General features: G+C 35.7%; 1 protein-coding gene across 1 annotated transcript in view; it reads left to right on the top strand.

Moving 5' to 3' along the window:
* SBF2 (SET binding factor 2) overlaps nucleotides 1-19,484 on the top strand; it is a 549,657-nt gene that overhangs the window by 230,444 nt on the left and 299,729 nt on the right. Inside the window, exon 3 of the mRNA XM_011947619.1 lies at nucleotides 14,747-14,884. Coding sequence (XP_011803009.1) covers nucleotides 14,747-14,884 — 138 coding nt within the window. The remainder of the gene's footprint in view (nucleotides 1-14,746; nucleotides 14,885-19,484) is intronic.

The following is a 19,484-nucleotide window of genomic DNA, read 5'->3' as shown; positions in this document are numbered from 1 at the left end:
TCTCCTTGGGTCAGCTTCCACTTGTTGGAGGTGTGGATAAGGTACTTAGCATCTTTGCTCCTTCGTCAGTCCAAGAGTGACAAGGGCAGTTACATTGCAGAGATAGTGGCAGAGAGGCTGTGTCCAGGGTATTGCTGAGTTGGTACTGGCTTAATAGTTCTGGCAGGGGGTGGCTGGAGGCTTAGGCCTAGAGGACCTGCCCAGTGAGGAGATACGGGAAAAGGCACCCATGTAACAGTCTGACCACTTTTCCATAGGGCTGCTACAGTATGCTTGGGGCCCACAGCAGTCTCTAGTCACCTCAGATTTTCCAGAACCTAGAAGTGTCACCAGCGTAGGCTGTGAAACAGCAAAGATGGGAGCCTGTTTCTCCCTCTGGGAGCTTTGTCCCAGGGAGGTACCGACCTGTTGCTGACCCAAAGGCACCTATAGGAAGTGACTGGAGAATCCTGTTTGGGAGGTCCTGCCCAGTGAGGAGGAATGGGATTGAGACTGCTTAAAAAAACAGTCTGACCACATTTTAGTAGAGCAGTTGTGCTGTGCTGGGGTCCAATTCAGCCCCCAGTTGCCTCAGACACTCCAAAGCCCAAAGGCTGGAACGGTTAAGTCACCCAAACAGCGAAGATGGTGGCCAGTCCCTCCCTCTGGAGCACCATCCTAGGGGAAATTCAGTTCTCTGTTGGCTGGAGACCTCAGGCGGGGGTGGCTGGAGGCCCCGGTTGGGAGGTCCTGCTCAGTGTTGAGGAACAGGATCACCCACCCATGTAAAGCAGCAGTGTGGCCACATTTTGTTAGAACTGCTTCTTCAGCTAATAAACAACTTCAGCAAAGTTGCAGGATACAAAATCAATATACAAAAATCACTAGCATTCCTATACACCAACAACAAACAACCAAAACTGAGAGCCAAATCAGAAAGGCAACCCCACTAACAACTGCCACACACAGAAATAATATACCTAGGAATACAGCTAACCAGGAAGGTGAAAGATCTCTACAATGAGAATTACAAAACACTGCTCAAAGAAATCAGAGAAGACACAAACAAATGGAAAGACATCCTATGCTCATGTATTGGAAGAATCAGTATCATTAAAATGGCTGCACTGCCCAAAGCAATTTACAGATTCAATGTTATTCCTGTCAAACTACCAACAACATTCTTCACAGGACTAGAAAAAATTATTTTAAAATTTATATGGAACCAAAAAGGAACCTGAATAGCCAAGGCAAGCCTCAGCAAAAAGAGCAAAGCTGGAGGAATCATGTTACCTGACTTCAAACTGTAGTGCAAGGCTACAAGTGGCCAAAACAGCATGGCATTGGTACAAAAACTTTTCTTTTGTGATCTTCATCTTGGAATTATTTTAAACTTATAATTAGTTTGCAGGATATTTTATCTGTTTTGTTTTTTCAAAACTTGAATGTTCAAAGCTATTCCAAATGTTTGTTTTTCTCTTTAATTTTCTTCTTGAAATTTTTATATTCATTTTTAATTTTTTAATTTTTTTATTTCAATAGCTTTAGTGGGGCATAAGTGGTTTTTGGTTATATGGACAGATTATATCATGGTAAAGTCTGGGATTTTAGTATAGCCATTACCAAGATAGTGTACTGTGTACCCAATAGGTAGTTTTTCTTTTTTTTTTTTTTTTTGAGACGGAGTCTCGCTCTGTCGCCCAGGCTGGAGTGCAGTGGCTGGATCTCAGCTCACTGCAAGCTCTGCCTCCCAGGTTTAGGCCATTCTCCTGCCTCAGCCTTCCAAGTAGCTGGGACTACAGGTGCCCGCCACCTCGCCCGGCTAGTTTTTTGTATTTTTTAGTAGAAACAGGGTTTCACCATGTTAGCCAGGATGGTCTCGATCTCCTGACCTCGTGATCCGCCCGTCTCGGCCTCCCAAAGTGCTGGGATTACAGGCTTGAGCCACCGCGCCCGGCTATAGTTTTTCATTTCTTACCCCATCTACCTTCCCCATTTCCCCACTTCTGGGGCTCTGTTGTCCATTATACCACTGTAGGCCCTTGCATTAAGTCATAGCTTAGCTCTCACTTAAAACTAAAAAATGTGGTATTTGATTTTCCATTCCCGAGTTGTTTTTCTTAGGTAATAACCCTCCAGTTTAATCCAGGTTGCTGCAAAAGACATGATTTTATTCTTTTTTATGAGTTAGTAGTGTTCCATGGTGGGTGGGTGTGTGTGTGTATCATTTTCTTTATTCACTCATCTGTTGGTGGGCACTTAGGTTGATTCTTTATCTTTGCAATTGTGAATTGTGCTGTGATAACCATAATTCATGCAGGTGTCTTTTTCATATAATGAATTCTTTTCCTTTTGGTAAGATACCCAGTAGTGGGATTGCTGGATCAAATGGTAGATCTACTTTTAGTTCTTAGAGAAATCTCTTTACTGTTTACATTCCCAGCAGCAGTATATAAGTGTTCCCTTTTCACCACATCCATGCCAACATCTTTTGTTTTTTTACTTTTTAATAATAGTCATTCTGGCCAGGCTTGGTGGCTCACACCTGTGATTCCAGCACTTGGGGAGGCCAAGGTGGGTGGATCACCTGAGGTCAGGAGTTCCAGACCAGCCTGGCCAACATGGTAAAACCCCATCTTTACTGAAAATATAAAAATTAGCCAGGCATGGTGATGCACACTTGTAGTTCCGGGAGGCTGAGGCAGGAGAATTGCTTGAACCTGGGAGGTGGAGGTCGCAGTGAGCCGAGATCTTGCCACTGCACTGCAGCCTGAGTGACAGAGCAAGACTGTCTCAAAACAAACAAACCAAAAAAAAAAAAAAAAAAAAGCAAACAAAAATAACGGGCATTCTGGTTGCAGTAAGGTGGTATCTCGTTGTGGTTTTAGTTTGCATTTTCCTAATGATTAGTGATGTTGAACATTTTTTCATGTTTCCTGAGATTTGTATATCTTCTTTCAAGAAATATCTGTTCATGTCATTTGCCCACTTTTTAATACAATTATTTGTTTTCTTCTTGCTAATTTAAATTTCTTATAGATTCTGGATATTAGTCCTTGTCAGATCCATAGTTTAAAAATATTTTTCTCCCATTCTGTAAGTTGTCTATTCACTCTGTTGATTATTTCTTTTGCTTTGCAGAAGCTTTTTTAGTTCAATTAGGTCCCCTTCATTTATTTTTGTTTTTGTTGTATTTACTTTTGGGGCCTTAGTCATGAAATTTTTATATTTAAAGCCTTAATCTGTTCATGAGACTGATATACCCAAATATTCAAAACTTAGAAGTTAGGTTAGCTTATCCTTTGTCTTTGAGAACATATTAAGATTACAAATAGGATCTTTTTTCGAATTGCTTATTGCCGTTGTCAAAGAAAACTTTTGATTTGTGTATGTTTGTATGTCTGCCTACCTAATTAAACTCTTACCAATTCAAACAGTGTTTAGTCAGTTTGTATGTATTCTCTAGGCAGACAATCATATTATCTTACACATAATGAAAGTTTTATTAGAGTGGTGAGAACAATGCAAATGTTGTATGGTAGTAACAAAATATCTGGACATAAATTTTTACCAAAAGCAATATAGGTCTTCCATTTCAGTTAAGCTTCCATTTTAAGCAAATAATTTTGGATAGTCCCTTTTAAGTATATACTTTATCAAAAGCTGCTTATTAAAATTGGGCATATATGTGACATGCATTATTCTGTAAAAACAAAATGTTTGAGATTTCACAAACTCTTAAATTGACTTCTCTTCCAAAGTCTTCTGCCCACTATATTTTCTCTGAACTTTTTTTTTTTTTGGTGGAAGAACAGAATGTCACTCTGTCACCCAGGCTAAAGTGCAGTGGCGTGATCACAGCTCTCTGCACCCTCAACCTCCCAGGTTTAAGCAATCCTCCTACCCCAACCTTCTGAGTAGTTGAGACTACAGGTGCATGCCACTACCCTTGGTTATTTTATTTTATTTTCTTTTTTCGAGACAAGGTCTCACTCTGTCACCAAGGCTGAAGTGTAGTGGTGTGATCTCAGCTCATTGCAGCCTCTTATGCCTAGGCTCAAGTGATCCTCTGGCATCAGCCTCCCAAATTGCTGGGATTACAGGCATGAGCCACCACGCTGGGTCTTTTTTCAAACTTTTGAAGAATATCTATATAATGTTCAGAGCACACATCTGACTCTGCCCTGGACTGGCTTGGCACAGACTTCAGTCTACTAAAGCTTCTATTACTTTATTCACAAATCAGTTATTCTTTGGTCAGAATATAGTTTATAATAACTGTTCTTTGTTATCACTTCTTTTCTATCCTCTTTAGAAATGTATTAGCAAAAACAAAGCAATTTTGGGGTTACTTAACCTTTAAAAAGGAATTCAAGGACAATTAAACATTTTTGTGCTCAACTTGTGCATGCTCTAGAAAACCAGTTCTATTTCCCTGAGAAAATAAAAAGACATGTCTGGAAATATTTATATACTACTATGCTTATTTCAGCATTAATTATAAAAAATAATAAACATCTTAACCAACAATAGAGAATTGGTTATATTTTATTTATATCTACATGATAGTATAATATTCAGTTATTACAAATAATTATGTTAAAAATATATAAATACATGGGAAAATATATGTTAGAGGAAGTGGAGAAAAACAGGATTCATAACTGTATATACAGTATGCCCCCTATTGGATAAACACACACACAGACACACACACGCATACCTTCAGATATAAATGGTTGCTAGGAAATGTTACATGTTACAGAATTTATTTCACTTTCATTTTATTTAAGTTTTTCTGCCATGTATTTATATTAGTATAAAATAATATGCATAAGGTGATTTATGAAGATAATTTACAAGTGAAAGAACATGGGTTCTAAAGATGCAGAGACTTGGATTCTAGTCCTGCCAGTGTCACAAACTCTTTATAACCTTAATGTCTAACAGTCTTGGTTTCATTGTTTGTAGAATGTCTCGTGAGATATGGTTATATATAAAGTATCTTACCAACCAGAGAGATTATTATATTAGCATGTACCTTTTATTTGCAGATGGATGACCTAATTGCAAATTATCTACTTCATACATTTTGGCAATTAAACAAGCAAGTAAACGAAGCAGGTGTTTGTAGTGCATTGACGTATAGACTTTAGCAGTGTCTAAAAATTCCATCCTTGCAACCTTGAAGTATAATTTGCTTATAGGTTATACTAAGTTCTTAAAGAAAAGTAGAGATAAAGACAGAAAATCCTGAAAAGGATTCCCCCATTGCCTGTTCCCAGATATGCTGTAACATTTTTATGGGCATGGTATGTGTGAAATGGTGAGGTCAAGGTAGAAGGGAGTTGTCAAAAACATACGTCGTTGCTCATACACTCATGCATGTATGAAAACAGTATTATTTGTCAGATTATGTGGTATGTTTTGTCACTACAAATATATGTGTTTTCTCAGTGACTTGAAAAAAAGGGCGCAATGTTAGGTCAGTCTGTTATGAAGTCAGTTCTAAAGATTTTGGGTTTTGCACCTGTGATAGCTTTTTTTTTTTTTTTTTCTGTTTGCCTATAAAGACCCTGGGGAGAGAAAAATCCTGATTTTTATCCTGTTTGTTTAATGCTTATCATCCTGCTTACTATCTTTTAGTGACTACTCTCCAGCTGTCTAAACATTTTCCTCACGTTCCTGTCAGAAGTGTGACTTAAACCCAGGTTCAAGAATTGGGATCCACATCCTCATTGTTTATTTCTCTAACACATTTTTAGTTAAGAATGGAAAAGACTAAGCCAGCTAGCATTATTACATTTGAAATCCAAATTCTATGAGGAGTACTTCTCATTAAATTGTGGGTTTGTATTCTTATACTCCAGAATCTATTATTGCTTAATCTTATGATACAGTGAATTTGGAAAAGAGTCATTTAACTGCAGGTTAGGGTCATTTTTTTTCATCCTTTGAAAACGAATATTTGTAAACTGAATTGTGTAAATTATTGTTATTTTTCTGACTATGTCTGTTAGTGTATTTTATTTGAGAATATAGAATTCAAAATATTCTATAAAATATGATTCTAATGGTATTTTTAAATGCACAGTATATTTAATGTCATTTACATGTGAAATAGAGGATCTCATATGTAACTAGTGTCTAGTTAACTATCTTGACAACCTCTCTGTCAAAAATGTAGTAAAAAAACATCTGACCAGGCCAACCGTTGATTTCTATACTGTTTGAGCTGTGGTCACATTAAGCTGAGTTTTGAAGAAGTCTGTTGGATCTGAAAATTGATCCTTGGAATTTCCCAAAAGTTTTAAGGGTAATACTTTTTAATCGCATAATTATTCTTACAGTGTAAACTAACATATTTATGAGGCTATTTAAGTAACTAAGGTGGTCTTACTACCTAAACCCTCACATTCTTTTTCTGGATGTTATATGTTTATTATGTTCTGTTAGAAGAAGGAATTTTCTTACAGACTTTTTAAAAAGAGACACATTTAATTTAAAGGTTATACATTAAAACATGGCTCAATAGCAAAGGTCTTGGGAAATATTGAGAACCTATAATATTTCATTTCAAGAGATCATTTAATTTAGTCACAATGCTATGGACATCTTTTGTTATTCTGTTATATTTTTCTTATATTGTCTGTGTGTGCAAAGCATTTGAGAAAAGTAGGGAACATTAATAGTTATTTTTTTCTAGTTTCAGGCAGCAAAATATCTGACTGCCCATTTAAGTAATAGACTTACTGTAGTTTCCCCCTTAATCCATGGTTTTGCTTTCTGTGGTTTTATTTACCCATGGTCAACTGAGGTCCAAAAATATTAAATGGAAAATTCTAGAAATAATTCATTGGTTTTAAATTATGCACCATCTGAGTAGTATGATGAAATCTCACACCATCCCACTTGGGATATGCATCATCCCTTTGTCCAACATATCCACACTGTATACACTATGCACCCATTAGTCACTTAGTAACTGTCTTATCTGATTTACCATCAGAAGGTCAATAGTAGCCTATAGCTGTGTCACAATGTTTATGTCATTCACGTTTCATCTCATCACAAAGGCATTAAATCATGTCACATCATCACAAGAAAGGTAAGTATAATACAATAATACATTTTTAGAGATACCTCACTCATATAACTTTTATTATAGTCTAATATCATAATTGTTATATTTTATTATTATTCATCTCTTACTATGTATAACTTATAAACTAAACATTATCATTGTTATGTATGTATAGGAAAAAACATAGTACATATAGGGTTCCGTATACATACATACATACATACATACATAGTACATATAGAGCTCAGTATTATCCACAGTTTCTGGTAACCACTGTGGGATCTTGAACATATCCTCCATGGGTAAGAGGGGACTTATATGCCTATATGTATAAGGTTATAAAAAGTTGCATTGTTATTTCTGTTAGGTAACTTCAATTTGAGAAGTCAAATATATTTGGTAGAATTAGAACTAAAATGAAGAGATTTTGCTTTTTCTTATTGAAAACCTGTAGTTTCTTTAAAAATGTGAAAATAAGCAGTCATCATTCTCTAGTGTATGTTTTTTGTACCATTTACCAAGCCTAGTGATTAGCTAATGGTCATGAATGACAGACTTCTATGCAAATGGAATTATTTGCTGTTAATTCACAGAACTGATTCACTTTTTATCAGAGGGGCAGTTTGTGGTGGTGGTAGAACTGATGATGCAGGCTGTATCATTACATTATGTTATAACCCAAGCTCACATACTTCTTTCCTGATTCTGAGGCTCATTTTAGAAAATGGTGTACCTTATTCACGAAAGAAGTTTGTTGAGAGAAAGTAAAAGGATTTTGAAAGAGATTTTTGGCTTTTGTTGTAGCCTGCTAAAACTTTCCAGTTCTACCAAGGATTATACCTTTCTATTACTTAAGCAGTTTAAGCCAAGGGTAGTTACATGTTAACACCCATTCTCATTAAAATAGCAGTTCTCATACTTTTAGTCTCAGTACCCTTTATACTGTCACAAATTATTGAGAACTCTAAAAGAATTTTGTTTATGTGGTTTTATCAGTTCATTTATATATTAGAAATTACAACTAATTTTTTTTTTTTTTTTTTTTTCTTTTTGAGATGGAGTCTCGCTCTTGTTGCCCAGGCTGGAGTTCAATCACGCGATCTTTGCTCACTGCAACCTCCGCCTCCCGGGTTCAAGCGATTCTCCTGTCTCAGCCTCCCAAGTAGCTGAGATTGCAGACATGTGCCACCACACCCAGCTAATTTTTATATTTTCATTAGAAGCAGGGTTTCACCATGTTGGCCAGGCTGGTCTCAAACTCCTGACCTCAAGTGATCCACCCACTTCGGCCTCCCAAAGTGCTGGGATTACAGGCGTGAGCCATCGCACCCGGCCACAACAAAAATAAAATTTTTTAAAAATTTTATCCTCTTTTAAATAACAAAATCCCATTCCATGTTAACAAAAATAGCATGTTTTTATGAAAAATAGCTGTCTTTTCCAAAACAAAAAAAATACAGAAAAGAATGATACTCTGTTACATTTTTGTAAATGTCTTTGATATTTGGCTTCATAGAAGCAGCTGGATTCTCATACCTGCTTTTGCATTCAAGCTCTTGGATTTGATTTTTTTGGTTGAAGTATATGAAGAAAATCAAATCTCACAAATATGTCATTGGAAAAGTAAGGAGTATTTAGTAGCTTTTTCAGATAATTATGGATACTCTTTTTTATATACTGCTCCAATATCCAATGAATAGTAGTTTCTTAAAGGTTAGTTACTGTGGAATTTGTAACCACATCTGTGAATTTTTCATATTACATTAAAATCTGTTGGTCTACTGGGCACTTTGAATGGATATTTCACATGCATGATTTTATATCATGCACCGGTCATTTGGCAAATATGGGTTTAGTGAGTTATATACAGCTTCCAAATATTGACACATGTCACTATATAATACTTAAAATATAACATTAACTAATAGTATAATATTTGTCATAGAAGTCTTAAAATATTGCAAAACTGTCAGGTACTTGAAAGCTCGTATTTTATCATTGATAACAAATTTTCTTAGATCTTTATCTTGAAGTGACAGGCCCAGATGATTCATGTTGAGAAAATATCTGCCAAAATACATGTCTGCCAAAATATGTTTGGCATATATAATGCCAGTTATAATGAAATTAAAATGTTTATTGCCTCATCAAGGGCCTTTTCAATTAAAACTGACTTTTTTATTGCAAATATGCAGCTATAAAGAATACAGCGATTACCAGTATGGTTTGGTGCCACTGCTTTGATTCCTATTAAGACACAAGCAGTTTTACTCACAGGAAAGAAACAGCCAATATGTCAGTTTTATTATGAAAATAATTTTGACATTGGGGACTCTTTTGATAGCTGCTATTCTAGAATAAAATAGGCTTATTGCAGTCACAAATAAGCCTGAGATATAGGGTTATGGAATTTAGTATAGATGGGTTGTTGAGAGAAAAATATATGGGTATCAAGGGCAATTTTTAATATCTGCAGGTTCCTAAGGGCTGACTGTGGGACTTGATTATCTGCACATTTTGATATTAGTGAGGAGACCTGTAACCAATCCTCCACAGATACCAAGGGACACATAAAGACAATGATGTTGGTTTTTCTTTACCAGATTAGTATTAATAGATAAGAAGTTCTAGGGAAATATAGAGGAGAATAGGTTGTCATTATTATTGTTGTTGTTATTCATAATAAAGATGATTTTGGAGTATAGTAGAGGAACAGCCTGGCCTGATTCTTTGGTTTGGAGAGGGCTAGAGAAGCTAGGAAGTTTCAAAGAAGACTTCATAGAATAAATGATTCTTAAGTGATCAGTAATATTTTGAATAAATTGCTATTTTAAACTGAATATATAATAGAAATGTTTTTACTGATTTGCTAATTAACGTACGGTTAAGCCTTTCTCTAGAGAAACTGTGAACATGATTAACATCCCTCTCCAAATGTAGGAAATCATGTCGATCTTATTTTCTGATGTCTCTAGACTCATACAAGGTAGGCAATGAGACAGTGAAAGCAGGAGCTAGTTTTGAAAAATGTCTGTGCAAAAGAGGAAAATGTCAAAGAGATGATGATAGAAACATGGGTTGGATCAAAGAGGGTCATGGTCATAATACCTAACATTTACATCCACTGGATTATATGCCAGGGACTTCTCTGAGCACTTTGCCGTGTGTGTGTAAGATCAGTTGAATGTATTTATGTAAGTCTACTTCTAGACTCTCTATTCTGTTTCGCTGATCTGTTTCCCTATTCTTTTGCCAGTACCACACTGTCTTATTTACTATAGCTTCCTGATAGGTCTCAAAGTTTGGTAGTGTCAGTCCTCCAACTGTTTTTCCCCAATATTGTACTGGCTATCCTGGATCTTTTGCCTCTTTTTATAAACTTTAGGATCATTTTGTTAATATCCATAAAATAACTTGCTGGGATTGTTTTTGGAATTATGATGAATATGTGGGTCAAAGTGGGACGAACTGACGTTTTGTCAGTATTGAGTCTTCCTTTCCATGAACATGGAATCTCTCATTTATTTAGTTCTTTGATTTCTTTCATCAGAGTGTTATAGTTTTCCTCATATAGATCTTTTGCATATTTTGTTAGATTTATACCTAATTATTTCATTTAGTGGAGTGCTAATGTAAATGGTATTATATTTTTGCCTCAAATTCCACTTATTTCTGACATAAAGGAAAAGTGGTTGATTTTTATATATTAACTTTGTATCTTAGAACTTGTTTTTAATTGTTTATTAGTTCCAGGGGTGGTTTTTGTTTGTTTTGTCCTTTCAGATTATCTGTTTACACAATCATGTCATCTGTGAATAAAAGCAGTTTTGTTTCTTTCCTCCCAATATATATACTTTTTATTTCTTTTTCATTTTATTGCTTTAGCTAGGACTTCTAGGATAATATTAAGAAGCGTGGTGAGAGGGGCATCCTTAACTTTATTCCCCTGATCATTTGAGTTTTTCATCATTAAGTATGCTATTAGCCATAGGAATTTTTTTTTTTAAAGATATTCTGTATCAAGTTGAGGAAGCTTCCCTCTACTTCTAGTGTACTGAGGCTATTTATTTATCATCAATAGGTATTGGATTTTGTCAAATGCATTTTCTGCATCTATTGGTATGATCACATGATTATTCTTTAGCCTGTTGATACGATGTAATGGTTTAATTGATTTTTGAATGGTTAACCAGCCTTGCATGCCTGGGATGAATTCCACTTGGTTATGATATTCTTTTTATTCATTGTTGAATTCAACTTGCTAATATTTTTGCTTTTATGTTTATGAGCAATATTGGTCAATAATTTTTATTTCTGTAACTGTCTATCTCTGGTTTTGGTATTAGTATAGTGCTGGCCTAGTAGAATGAAGAAGGTATTCCCTTTGCTTCTGTTTTCTGAAAGAGTTTGCAGATAATTGGTATACAGTTGTCCTTTGGAATCTGCAGGGGGATTGGTTCCAAGAATCCCCCACACATACCAAAATCCGAAGATGCTCAAATGTTTTATATTAAATGGTGTGGTATGTGCATATAACCCATGCATATCCTCCTGTATATTGTAAATCATCTTTAGATTACTTATACCTAAGACAATGTAAATGTTATGTAAATAGCTACCACCTGGATTTTTATATATACTATTTTTATTGTTGTATTGTTATTTTTCTTTTTTTTCCCAAATGTTTTTGATCCATGGTTGATTGAATCCACAGATGTAGAACCCACAGATACAGAGGGCTGACTGTAACTTCTTCCTTAAATGTTTAAAAGAATCCACTAGTCAATTCATCTGGGCCTGGTGCTTTCTGTTTTGGAAAGTTATTAATTATTCAGTTTCTCTAACAATATAGGACTATTCTGATTATCCATTTATTGTGTGAGTTTTGGCAGATTGTGTCTTTCAAGAAATTGGTACATTTCATCTACATTGTCACAGCTGTGGGCATAGAGTTGTCTATAATATTCATTGATTATCTTTTAAAAGTTCATGGGAACTTTTGTGTGGAGGAAAAGTTAAATATTAAATTTGAACTCAATTGAACGTGGACACAAACAATGGTCACCAAGTCCTGGAACAGGTTGTGTGAGCCCCTTGAGGCGTTCATCCAGCACTGTTTCAGAGAAATCTCTATTTCAATCTATTCCTATACCTTGGTTATTGAAAAGCAGTAGGCTGGGTGTGGTGGCTCACACCTGTAATCCCAGCACTATGGGAGGCCAAGGCGGGTGGATCACTTGAAGTCAGGAGTTCAAGACCAGCCTGGCCAACACTGCACAACCCCATCGGTACTAAAAATACACGAATTAGCTGGGGACGATGGTGGGCACCTGTAATCCCAGCTACTCAGGAGGCTGAGGCAGGAGAATCACTTGAACCCAGGAGGTGGAGGTTGCAGTGAGCCGAGATCGTGTCACGGCACTCCAGCCTGGGCAACAGAGCAGGACTCATCCCAAAAAAAAGAAAACCAATAGACAATCACAAAAACAAGTTGACCTTTTTGTGTTCCTTGAGCACAGTCACCAAGGGCCTTCATGACTGGACCTGCTGCCAAACAACTCGTTAGAAAAACAGCTAGGTTCCCACGCTGCGCCAAAGCTTCATGAGACCTCTCCTTGTCTGTGTACAGACAAGTGGCTGACTATGGTGCCCAGGCTGTTGCTTCCCAGTCTGGTGGTTGTTAGAAACAAGTGCTCGGAGCCACAAAGTGAAACCAGCACTCAGGCAAAAAGCGTTCTCAGCAAGGCAATTTACTTCTGCCAAAGGGTGCTCCCTGCATCAGCCATGATTGCAAGAGCACACTGAACAAATAGGGTAGATGCGCGATTCGCAAGGGAGTGGGTAGCAATGGTTCTTCTGCTATGGCACAAGACATGTCTGGACATGTCTGGGCAAGTTAGGGCACAGCAAGAGCAGGAGGGCTGCTTGCAGGCTAAAAACGAGAAAGTACAAGGAGGTGGGGCCTTCAAACCAAGGACATTACACAATTAAACCCTTTGAAGAGGAATTCACCACCTCTGGCATGGTGAATCCGCCATAGTCTGGTGAGTGCGGTGTCCAGCTCTGGAGCCCAGGCTGTTGCTTCCCAGTTTGGTGGTGAATCCTCCATAGTCTGGTGGGTGTAAAGACATTTATCTCTTTTCCCTTCTCCCCTTCGCATTGCAATTTGCTAATTATATCATTTGCTTATTATATCAATTTGCTTATTTTATTAATTTGCTTATTATATCATTTGCCTGTTAAATCTACATATGGGATAAAGCTTGTTTACCTTTAAAGGTATTGTGTGTGTGCCTTTTCTTCTCTCACGGGTCTCCTACCCAGAACAATCTGTATTGATAATCCCTCTTTCATTTCATTTGTTAGTAATTGGTGCCTTTTTTTTTCTTAATTAGCCTGGCTAGAGGCTTATTGATCTTTTCAAAGAAGCAGCCTTTTATTTTATTGATTTTTCTCTACTGATTTTCTGTTTTCAATATCATTGATTTCAATTTTAACTTTTATTTTCTTTATTTGCTTACTCTGGATGTAATTTGCTCTTCTTTTCTAGTTTCCAAAGGTCAAAGCTTAGATTACTGACTTTAGATCTTTCTTCTTTTCTAATATGTACATTCAGTGATATAAGTTTTTCTGTAAGCACTGCTTTCACCACATCCCACAAATTTTGATGTTGGATTTTCATTTTCAGTTAGCTCAAAATATTTTTTAAATTTCTCTTGATATTTCATCTTTGACTCATATGTTATTTAAAAAGTTTTATTTGGCTGGGTGCAGTAGCTCATGCCCATAATCCTGGCACTTTGGAAGACTGACGCAGGAGAATTGCTTGAGTCCAGGAGTTCGAGACCAGCCTGGACAACATGGAAAGACCCTTTCTCTACAAAATAAAAAATAAAAAAATATTAGCCAGATATGCTGGTAGGTGCCTGTGGTTCCAGCTACTCAGGAGGCTGAGATGGGAGAATCGCTTGAGCCCAGGAGGTTAATGTTAAAGTGATCTGTGATCATGCCACTACACTCCATCCTGGGTGACAGAACAAGACCCTATCTCAAAAAAAAAGAAGTGTTGTTTAACCTCCAAGTATTTCTGGATTTTCCAGCTATCTGTCTGTTACTGATTTCTAGTTTAATTCTATCATGGTCTAACAGCAGACATTGTATGATTTCTCTTCTTTAAACTTGTTAAAGTATATTTTATGGATGGACAAGAATATGGTCTGTCTTGCTGAACAAGATATCTCTTTTTTTGTAATAAATTGAAGACTCTCACATTCATACGGAAATTTTAAAATAACTCTATTTTCTCTCAGTGATACATATTTTGCACTTGATTTCCAATTTATTCCATGGTTTGTTCTCATAGTTAGGGGGAAGTCTTTCATTTTGATGCGGTGTTCCTACATATGCCAACCTAGGTCTCAGAAATGGCACCCAGAGTGGCATCTGTGGGAAATCTAGGCTGTCTTTATGAAATATATATGCACATTGGTGAAAGTTTTCAACATCATGAATCTGTACATGAACTTTTTTTTTAAATGTTGGCTTTAGAGTCATACCTCATCAGGTAGGAATTTGTTAAAATGGGCAAACATTTAAAATTTCTCAGAGATTAACTAATAATTAACTTCTATTAATTTTAAATGTTACTTTTTGTTTTTTTTTTTTTCTTCTTATTTCATTTAGTTTTGTCAGCCTGGCGGGTGGCAGCTGTCCAGAGAGAGGAAGCAGCCAACGTTCTTTGTGGTTGTCCTGACAGATATTGACTCAGATCGACATTACTGCTCATGCCTGACCTTCTATGAGGCAGAGATTAATCTTCAGGTACAAAAACCTTTACTAGCTAAAGTACAGTCGAAGGTACAACATTTAGGAATGTTTTTTATATGCATATTTTTGTTAAAACTGCAAGTTTGAGTTTTATGGGCTAGCTTAAGAAGCATGAAGAAATTTTTATGTTTAAGGTTGGAGAGGAGAGCAACATATTAAAATTACTTTCCAGATTTATTTGTCCTTTTTCAAAACATTGATCATAATCTGAATATTTCTAAAAATAGTGCATCCTTGAATTGGTTTATTAAGAATATTAATTTCTTCTCTTGGTGAACCTATGATTTTCCCTGCCAGCCCTTCTCCTGGGAGGTCTTTCATAGAATGTGGAACATTTACTCAAAATGTTTGCAAATCATAATTACAATGCCTGACATTATTGTTTAGGCATCCAAATGTTAATTCATTCTTCTTAGGGGTAATGTTATCAACATGATCAGGCAGAAATTCATAAGCTAGAACTATGAAGACTTATAAAATAATTGCTCTTTCAGACTATTGGTTGAGGTTCTTAATTTCACACTACTGGCTCTACTTTCTCTAAGCAGAAAGGAGTCATAACAAAGTATTTGGCAGCTTTTATGAAATTTTAGGGGTGAGGGACAAGCAGGGAACCAATTCTGGGTACTAGGAACAGCCCAGCTTGGTGCTAGTCTCATAGAAACCATATTCCTTCCACCTTTTACCACTTGGCACTTATGATGCTGGGTATATATCAGACATTATAACCTTCACCATAGTTGTGCTAGAATATCCATTCTTCTGCAGATATTCACACTGCTGACTTCTGCTTTAGTCTCACACTGCTTACTTCTGCTTTTAAGTTTTACATGAGTTGTTTCTTTGGTGGAAGTAGGATTGCATACAGAGCCCATTTTGCCCCAAAAAATGTAGGGATTTTTTTTGTTGGTGCTGGTGGTGGTGGTTTTTCTTTCCAGGCTCTATAATACAAGAAGGAAATTGTAAAGGGGGTTTGGAAGATATTGAGTAAGCCAGTTTGCATAATCTGCTGTAGTTTCTGCTACGTATAGAGTATCACCACTGGGGGAAAAGATTGGCCGGCTTTCTGAAATGGCTTAACAAAGGAGTGTTTGGTAGTTTTGATTATGTTTATTAAACTCTAAGATCTGAATTTTTTGGATGCAGAAATCTGATTTTTGAGTAAGAGGAGACAAATTACCTTTCATGATGCAGACTCATTATTCAAGTTCATTAGACTGATGTATTAAAACCAACATGCTAGATTACTAATTTATAGAGAATGTGAAAAGTGCTGAAAATGCATATAGAACAAAATATGCATCATCAGCACATTGTCTTCCTGTCACCAGATCTTAGTAGAAAGCCATATCAAAATATGGACTTTTGATTATGGAATCAAACTAAGGGATATTTGATGTTAAATACTTAAAGGCTATCAGACTAACATAGCCTGTTGCTTCTATTTGAAATTAGAGATTATGTTATCAATGGGGACAGAAAACTTTAAGTGTGATTTAAAGTCTCCTCTCCCCTGGATAATGTGTGGATGTATGTTGCCAACAAATAGCTAATCAACTTCTCATTTTGATCAATTCAATCTGAATAAGTTAGAGAGTGTTCTCTACCCAAGAACCACTTTGTCTCTTTTATTGGCCTTTCATTTCTCTGTTGATCTTTAGCATTTAAGTTAATGCTGAGAATTCAATATTTTCTATTATTTCCATATTCTTGAGGGTATTGCTTCACAACTCCTTGGAATTATCTAATTAACTATAATTATTTAGATTCTCCCTCTTCGCTATTCACCCCTCTTCTTCTAGACAAACTGTCAGAAAGGCAATATATTGACATTATATTAATAGCAGATGTTTATAAATAGGTTCTAGGAATTCTTGGGTATTTTTCAAACTTTTAATTTGGAAATAATTTTAAACTTAAAAGTTGCAAGAATAATGCAAACATGTATATAGCCTTTACCCATATTCACCTGTTGTTAATATTTTGCCCCATCGATTTATTTGAAGTCTTTCTTCCCTACCCTTCCTTCCTCCCTTTATCCCATTTTCCCTCTTCCCCTCCCTTCCCTCCCCTTCTCCCCCAAACACACACACACACAGAGTTTATTTTTTCTGAACCATTTGAAAGAAAGTTGCATGTATCATTTACCCTTACCCTAAATTCTTTAGTATATGCTTCAGAGGTACGTGAACAGTATGTAAACAGTACAGTTATCAACCTCAGGAAATTTAACATCAATATAATAAAACCTACCATCCATGTTCCAGTTTTGTCATTTGACTAATAATGTCCTTTATAGCACCCCCATATCCCTTTTTTATTCCAGTACAGGATCTAGTACATACTGCATATATGGCATTTAGTTGTCATTTCTCTTTTGTCTCTTTTCATCTGGAATAGTTGTGCAGCCTTTCTTTGTCTATAATGTTGACATTTTTAAATAATGTAACTTTTCACCCCCATTTTTAATACAATGTTTCTTATTTTGCGTTTTGCAGTGTCTCTCATTGTTAGTTTCAGGCTCTGCACCAACAGTTGGAATATTACCTGTGTTCCTTCTAAGGGACTCTTTCTAAGAGTACACATCTGGAAGTACACAATGCCTATCTGTCCCTCATTGATGATGTTAATTTTGGTAACTTGATCAGATGATTGTCAGATTTCTCCACTTTATAGTGGCTATTTTTATGTTGGCAAGTAATAATCAGTCTACTGGAAGGCACTTTAAGACTATGCAAATAGCCTACCATTCATCAATCATGTTCCCCTAGATTCAGCATTTACTAATGATTCTTGCCTGTAGCAATTTTGATTCTGATAACAAAAAATGATTATTTTGTAACTCCATACTCCCTCTATTTTTAGCAGTCAGCAGTCGACCTTTTACTATAAGCTAGAACTCTCTCTTCCTGTCTGTTTGAGCTATAGACTTATAGATTCAGGTTTTTTTCCCCAATAATATATAAATCATTAATGCTTTTTATTATTTTAATGCACAAATTATCCCATATTTGACCAGCGTGCACCACTCAGACAGATTCTCGAGTTCTTTTCACAGATCTCCTTTTAGAAAAAGTACTTTTTAACTTTTCATCATAACAAGTTGATCTAGGATCATTTTATTCCTTCCCTGCCTCTGCCTTGAAATCAGCCATTTCTTCAAGGAGTCTGGCTGTTTTGAGTAGGGAATAATATTAGAAGCTAAGATCTGGGTTCTTGTGTAGTTTGAATCTGTATGTCAAAAGTTATTTCTCTTTTTAGCTTAGATATTTTCCTACTTGCTATTTTCAGTGGACCCAGAAATCTTAATTTATTTTTTACGATCACCTTACAGAAGGTTACAGTCTGCTTCATACCAGATTTTTCCAAGATTCTGAAAATGTAGATAGATTGTGAGAATTCTGAAGTCTATATAATTGTACTTAAGTACTAGCCAGAATTGTAAGACCACTTTTCTGGAAACATAAGTTAATGTCTTTTGGGCTTGGTCAGAAAGAGGGACAAACAATGAAGCAGAATTTGAAAAAAAAATAGAACCCAGAAGATGTTTCTTTCTTGGTCATCAGTAAAGTTGTTTTCATTTTTGGCATGAACTGTTTACGTCCCTTTAAAAATGTGTTTTTCTTTTCTTTTTGGATCATATCATCAGTTCAAAATAGATCTTTTAATTCTTGTTTGGTGTGAATTACTTCATACCAAATATACTATGACACATTATTTGGAATCCTAAAGAGGGGGAACTTAAGGACATACACCATCCAAAATATGATTGTGCAACTTTAAAAATGTTAGCTCTGTTATCTTTCCAAGATACAGTAACACTGTCAGTAATCCTAAGCAAACCTTTGGCATTAAACTTTTGATAATATGTTCCCAAAATTACTCAACTAGGTAATGTGATCTAAATTTTTTTAAGTAATCAGTAAAATATGATAGATTTACATTGACTTTTATGACTTATCTAAATAATAAGTTGATTTTCTTAAAATATGTTAAGTATAAAATTTTAAATATCTAAAATTTAAGTTTAGTTCTGTGTCTTTTTAAAGTTATTTCATATGTTTATATACTTGTCTCTGAATCAGTGATAATTATGCCGTTCAGAGAGAGGGAATGAATTTTGTAATTACGAGAGATAAGATGAGGAAAAAAGAGGGAGAAACATAGAAAGCATAAGATATGTTTCTCCATCTCAGTGGGCTTCAAATCTAGCTTGGGAAGCAGAACCAAAACTTAAGTACAAAAACATTCCAAAGTACCATATGCTAAGTATCATTCAGTGAAATAGATAATAATTGCAGACTAAGCAACTGGAATAAATCATACAGAGTTTAAAAGACTCGATGGACATTTTAATAAGAGCCAACACCTAGAGTAAGGGAAAGAAAAAGAACAATTAAAACAAAAAGCTTGTGAAAGGGAAAAAAGATTGTAGTGCTTATGATAAATTACAGTCTTACGTTCTGGGCACTGTGCTAAAAGTTTCACAACACTTTATTTCATTCTATTCTATTTAACTCACATGTAGTTTATTCTCACAAAACGGCATTTGATAGGGTTTAACATTTCCGTTTTACAGATGAGGCTTACTTAG

Source organism: Colobus angolensis, unplaced genomic scaffold, assembly GCF_000951035.1.
Source record: "Colobus angolensis palliatus isolate OR3802 unplaced genomic scaffold, Cang.pa_1.0 Scaffold269, whole genome shotgun sequence".
Lineage (NCBI taxonomy): Eukaryota > Metazoa > Chordata > Mammalia > Primates > Cercopithecidae > Colobus > Colobus angolensis.
The sequence above is the reverse complement of the archived record's forward strand: the minus strand, read 5'-3'. Positions and strand labels throughout refer to the sequence as shown.